A 6,000-nucleotide genomic window follows, 5' to 3' on the forward strand; every position below is an offset into this window, starting at 1 on the left:
GCAATTTGTTTCTACTCGGTCTGTGTCTCATAGGAGGGCTGTGGGCAGTTCAGAAACCGTCTTCCAGTGACATCATCGATGGGGAATACAAGCTAATAGAAACTGCAGGCTTTCTAGTCCTGAAAAGTTGCAATGCGAAAATGGAAGCCATCGTTCTCACGATAATGAAAATCTAAACATTTTTGTAAAGAAATATAAAAAAAAAAAAAATCTGCCTAATGATGATGTCACTGGAAGACGGTTTCTAAACTGCCCACAGCCCTCCTATGAGACAGACTGAGTAGAAATAAATCGTGCCATTTTATCATGATTATTAGTGAGGACCTATTATATGAAGATAGGTTGAAAAGTGGTGAAGTGGTCCTTTAAATTCGATTGTGGGTTTTGGCCTACGCCCACGTCAACGTGCCATTTATCAAGTGATCCTATACAGCTGGTCCTATAGCGTCAATTTGGTCCGAGCTTTGATAAATGTCACGGCTGAAACCGACCGTCATTTAAATAACACGTCCTTGAATATTCTCGAAACACCCCTATTTCACGACATGAACAACTGGAATACGACTAAAAAACATGTGGAAAGGCCAATAGGTACTTGTAAGTGTACATAATTAATTTGGCACAGTGGAAAGAAACATCCTTTTTTTGCCAGTAGGATTATTCCGTGTGGGTACAACGTTTGTCAAGTAGTAGGCCTAGTAGGCTACATTAATCACACATCACAGTTACCATGGAATTGGTTTGTAGGTTAATTGAATGAATCCATTCTTAAGAAGTGCGCAGGGCACTTTAAATCATTCATGTATGCGATCCACAGTGAGTTGTACTGCTGTGAGTGACGCCACGTTAATGAGAGATAGCCTGGCAAGGCAGGCATAATCAACATTTATGGATGAATGCATAAACATATGGATGAAGGCTGGTGTGTGCTGCTGGGTGGATGGATGGTACTTATATCTCCGATCTCTTTGGCCCAAATTAATCCACAGTATGGAGATATCACCTGCACTCGGCACATGTTTTGGAGCGTGTGGTTTCTATCCTTCTATCCTTAACGCAGGTTCTACATAACTCTGGAGGACGTAGCCTACTGTATATACGTTAGGAGACCTCACTGTCCATGCTTTTTTTTTTTAAACAGCGGTGCCCGCTGGTCCCGACTCTCGAAAATGCTCTCGCATAAGCGCTCAGTGGCAGCCTAGTGGTCTGATGATCCAGATCTGCAATGTATCTGAATGACTGTTAAAGCACTTATTTAAATGGCCTGGGTGAATGATTAAGCGCCTAACTTAGCCTACCATTTGCAAATACGCAAGCTATGCTTCTCATTGTCACTTGGAAATAAAATAGATGCGCATGTCCATTTATGCCAAAATCTAAATGTTATATTATTACAGGGATTTTTTATAGGCATCCCACTGCGCTCCCGTGGTCAAAATCTTCTTGCACATACATACGCACTCGCATACGTTTTAACAGAGCCAAAGCACTGTTTGATTAAGCATCTAATTTGTAACATTGTAAACACTTTATATTGTTTTTATTGTGCAATTGTAATTGCATGTATAAGTTGGAAATATCCTACCAATTTCATATGACATATTGTCGATATATATACTTTTACTAAATATACGTATTATTTATTAGATTTATAGTGAATACATATATGTTTAGATGCCTGTCAGCTGGTCAGACAATCCGCTTGACAGAAAAATAGTTGTGGCATGGCGCACGTCAAAGTTCAAAGTCACGCTGGAATGATAAATGCCGAAAATGGCGGTGATTTCGCAGATTGCCCATTTTTGGGTGTAAATCACATTGATAAATGAGGGCTATAATGTGTATAAATACATAAATAAATTAAGAGCATTTAATAAAGTGTATAAATAAAGATGTTTAATTAGACTGACCTTCAGTCTGGATGACCAACTCGTAGCTCTGAATGAAACCATCTGTACCTGGAAAAAAAACACACATGCGGAACACAAACACACACAGTATGAGCGTCTGCTAAACGCCTAAATTGTGAATTGTAAATTGTAAGAAAATTACAAAAATGTTGTACAAAATGCCTCGTATCATGGACGCAGCTTCCGATTGCCATGAAACGGCACGCGCGCACACACACACACACACGTTTTACCTTTATGGTTGATTCTGGACCATTCCTTTCTCTCCACTCTGTTAGAGAGAGAGAGAGAGAGAGACAGACAGACAGACAGACAGTTTTCCATTAAAATTGGTCATAAATAATAACAAAATCAAGATTGTAAATTTGCGATGAAAATGCTTCAATCAGGTGCACTTTGAGATCAAAATTAAGAGGCTATAAAGAACTACACATATCATATTAGATTATTATGATATTTACTGTGCATTAAACAATGTTATTTTTCTAACTGTCAGAGTTTGGAAGTGCTTGTTTTCAATAACACATTTTGCTGCCTCCTGCATTATGTGACATTTAGAAACGGGTGGTACGCAGGACGGTTGAGTGATTTCCAACGAGTGCTTCCAAACTCAAACACTCCATGCTGCTCAATGTTTTGCCACTCAGTCTAGATGATGGGGCGTGTCCTGATGGGAAAATCATGCATGTGCATACTCTCTATATGGAAGATGTTGTATACATGGAATTTTTTAGACCCGGATACGAATCCTGCCTATACCAGCTTTAAGTTGAATCAAGGCCAGCCTATCATCTATCTATTCAGCCATCAACCACAAAGATATTAATTAATTAATTTGGCTGGATTTATGATTAGGCAAAATTGAGACGTCACAATTCAATGAAATTAAATGTAACACAGGTTAGGTTAGGTTAGGTTAGCTTAGCTAGGACGTGTCTCCCCTATCAGCACAATTTGAGGAAGAAATGTGCACGCAAAGCGTGCACGGGTGAACAAGCGATCAAACGATTCATAATTCAAAGCACAAGTTATCAACATGTCAAGCACGTTTTATTTATGTGTAGGCCTATTACCATAGCAAGCGCCAAGCGGGTAGATGTGAGGGGATAGTGGGCGGCGGGAGCCATTTCATGAGAGAGAGTGAGAGAGAGAGCAATAGAGAGAGACGTGGAGAGCGAGAGAGAGTATGATCAGTGATCACAGGCTATCCAGTCTCCCACGTAATTTTGGTGTTGTAATATCTTTGCTGCACCGCACGAATATATATATATTATTTTTCTTTGTCTGGTAAATACCAAGGTCATGACCTCAGTGTCCTCAATGGTAGTTACGCCCGTCGCCCATGTTTGCTAGGTTGTTGTCTTGCCTTTAAGGCAATTCTAAGCAATGTTGGTAATTCTGTCCGCTTTAGAAAAGCCTGCAACTACTTTATTGTCATCCTGTGTACTTTTATTTTGAAGAAATCAGTATATAATGAGAGTCACTTCCTGTGAGCACCATATTTTATGCAGCAGTGCAGAGAGTAAACACACACTGTTCAGAGCTGTAAGCCTAAGAAAAGAAAACATCTACCAACTTGGAAGCTTTTGAGAGGCAATGCTGTAAGTTGCAGTTGATGTTAGATATGCTAACTTTCTGTACAATTTTGTGGTATTTCGTTATGTTTATTTTTGTATTTGGAAACGTTTTTGACAATGTTTACTGTTGTCTGCAGAACATAGCCTAGTCTAGCCTAGCCTCAGGTGTATGTCATCCTACTAATCAACACTGATGAGTGTATGTGGTTTAGCTAGTGTGTGTATGATTGTTAATTACCTGGGTTTATTTAGTTGTGAAATGATTGGAATGCTGTCAATTAAGAACAACTCTGAATGTATTGTTTTATTATTTTTGCAGTTTTCACCGCTTTGTCATGAAGTAAACAGTCAATTCCACCTTCGACTCTGTCTTCATTGGCTGCGGTTTATCTTGATGTTAAGTGGCAGTCCCATACACTGCAATAGAACATTACAGTTGTACAAAATCATATTCTGTCAATTAGCAGAAGAGCACTAAAGAGCTCGCTCGCTGGTGGCAGCCGGAGCAGCGACCAGCGAGCCTTATTGCTCGAGGAGCACAGAGTGTTTTAACAAACGAACCACCGAACATGCATTGTAAATAATGGTCTGTTTGAGTGTAGCCTACAGATATGCGCAAAACCCCACACATTTGAAGGAATTTATTGAAGAGAAAAAACAGACAGCTTGCACAGCCACCCAAAACAGGACATAGGGTAAAAGAGGGGCGCACCTGTGCGTGCATGTGTGCGTACCTTTGTTTTGAAGGTATAAATCCCACTTCCTCTAGTTCTCCCTGCTGGGTCAGTCGTCTGGCCTGCCACCATTCATCGTCCGAGCTGTCAATCACGTGAAGCACCTCCCCAAAGTTGAAGTCCAAGGCTTGTGATAGGACGCCACAGTCCCACTGTTTGTTGTAGTCAAATAATGCCCTGCAACCAACCATGCATGATTGTTGTAGTTTGTTGTAGTCAAATAATATGCTCTGCAACCAATCATGATTGTTGTAGTTTTTGAGTGGTGCAACCACTCCAAGGAACAGCAATGTCCCTATCTATGTCCCTATGTTTGTACTCAAACAATATACTCTACAACCAACCATGATTGTATAGTCAAACTTTAGTCGTGTACTGTGTGTGTGTGTGCGTGTGTGTGTGTGTGTGCATACCTGACATAGAAGCTCCTCAGTGATCCTGACGAGTGTTGTGTATTGTTCATCATCTGTTCTCTGAGGTCATGAATCTTAGCCTCGAAGCGACTGTACTCTGTACGCACACACACACACACACACACACACACACACACACACACACACACACACACACACACACGTGTTATTTAATTTTAATCATTTTCCATATGTGTTACTAGGTTACTATGGTTACCTCCCAGGTGTGTACGGTGCTACTATCAGGGGTTTAGGGTCATGGGTGTCATGGGGTCATGACCTTACCTTCAGGTCTGTATTGTGTTACTATTGTAACGGTCTGTCCAGCATTCTTCAGGGCGGCCGCTGCTTGCTCATGGGTCGCGTGTCTGAGATCTGAACCGTTCACCTATAAACACACACACACACACACACCATGATACAACATATTTGTGAACAAATCAACTGCCTGAATCAAACAATCAGCTGCGTGCGTGCGTGCGTGTATATTTACACTAATGATTTGGTCTCCTTTATACAGCTGTCCGGTCAGATCAGCTGGACCTCCGGCCAGGATGAAGCTGATGAAGATCCCTTCTCCGTCTTCACCTCCCACGATGTTGAAGCCCAGACCTGAAGACCCTCGATGCACACACACCCTGCGTACGTCCCTTCACACACACACACACACACACACACACACACACACACACACACACACACACACACACACACACACACACACACACACACCTTTATGTTAATATACTTGTGAGGACATCAACATCATCATGCTTTAGCTCTGTGGTGGCTCATATGGCAGAGGTTCCCAAAGTGGGGTCAGGTGACCCCCATGGGTCCTTGAGGGAGTTCCAGGGGGTCCCCATGCAGCTAAATGATAGTTTGGAACCAAATGGACCCTGATGGGTCTGTAACTCTGAAAGTGTACAAATGGTTCCATTTGTACACTCTCAAGAGTTAAACTAACAGTGATTTTACAATATAAGGGTCCCAGAGATAGAAATGCCATTCAATGGGGGTCCGTATAGACTAATGCATGTCAAACTGGGGGTCAGTTCATAGAATCCTCATATCTCGGATTCTTCTCCCAGGCTGCGTTTTAGATCAAAACAAGCTTGATTTGCGGTTGGCTTGGTCTTCGATTCAATTCAGATAATCTTTAAAAAAAATGTACCTTGAGTAATCATCGTCTCCCATCATGCCTCGGGGGATGGGGGAGTAGCGCCGTGGAGACGATGGAGGGAGAGCTTGTTGTGGGTAATCTGACAAATAATCTGCCTCCATGTAGGCTGCAATAAACAATGACACAAAATACACACAATTAATACACGCCACATGCATAATACTCCTGTGTGTGTGTGTGTGT

The 6,000-nt window shown here is 41.6% G+C and overlaps 1 protein-coding gene across 1 annotated transcript in view; it reads right to left on the reverse strand.

Annotated features, from left to right (window-relative positions):
* LOC308335253 (disks large homolog 4-like) overlaps nucleotides 1-6,000 on the reverse strand; it is a gene marked incomplete at both ends in the record, with an annotated part of 28,252 nt that overhangs the window by 2,371 nt on the left and 19,881 nt on the right. Inside the window, 7 exons of the mRNA XM_080792271.1 lie at nucleotides 1,911-1,958; nucleotides 2,144-2,181; nucleotides 4,222-4,398; nucleotides 4,635-4,731; nucleotides 4,920-5,022; nucleotides 5,128-5,284; nucleotides 5,809-5,923. Of these exons, the coding sequence (XP_080648397.1) occupies nucleotides 1,911-1,958; nucleotides 2,144-2,181; nucleotides 4,222-4,398; nucleotides 4,635-4,731; nucleotides 4,920-5,022; nucleotides 5,128-5,284; nucleotides 5,809-5,923 (735 nt within the window). The remainder of the gene's footprint in view (nucleotides 1-1,910; nucleotides 1,959-2,143; nucleotides 2,182-4,221; nucleotides 4,399-4,634; nucleotides 4,732-4,919; nucleotides 5,023-5,127; nucleotides 5,285-5,808; nucleotides 5,924-6,000) is intronic.

Source organism: Protomyctophum bolini (genome assembly GCF_963924005.1).
Source record: "Protomyctophum bolini genome assembly, chromosome: 20".
In the NCBI taxonomy this organism is placed as follows: domain Eukaryota; kingdom Metazoa; phylum Chordata; class Actinopteri; order Myctophiformes; family Myctophidae; genus Protomyctophum; species Protomyctophum bolini.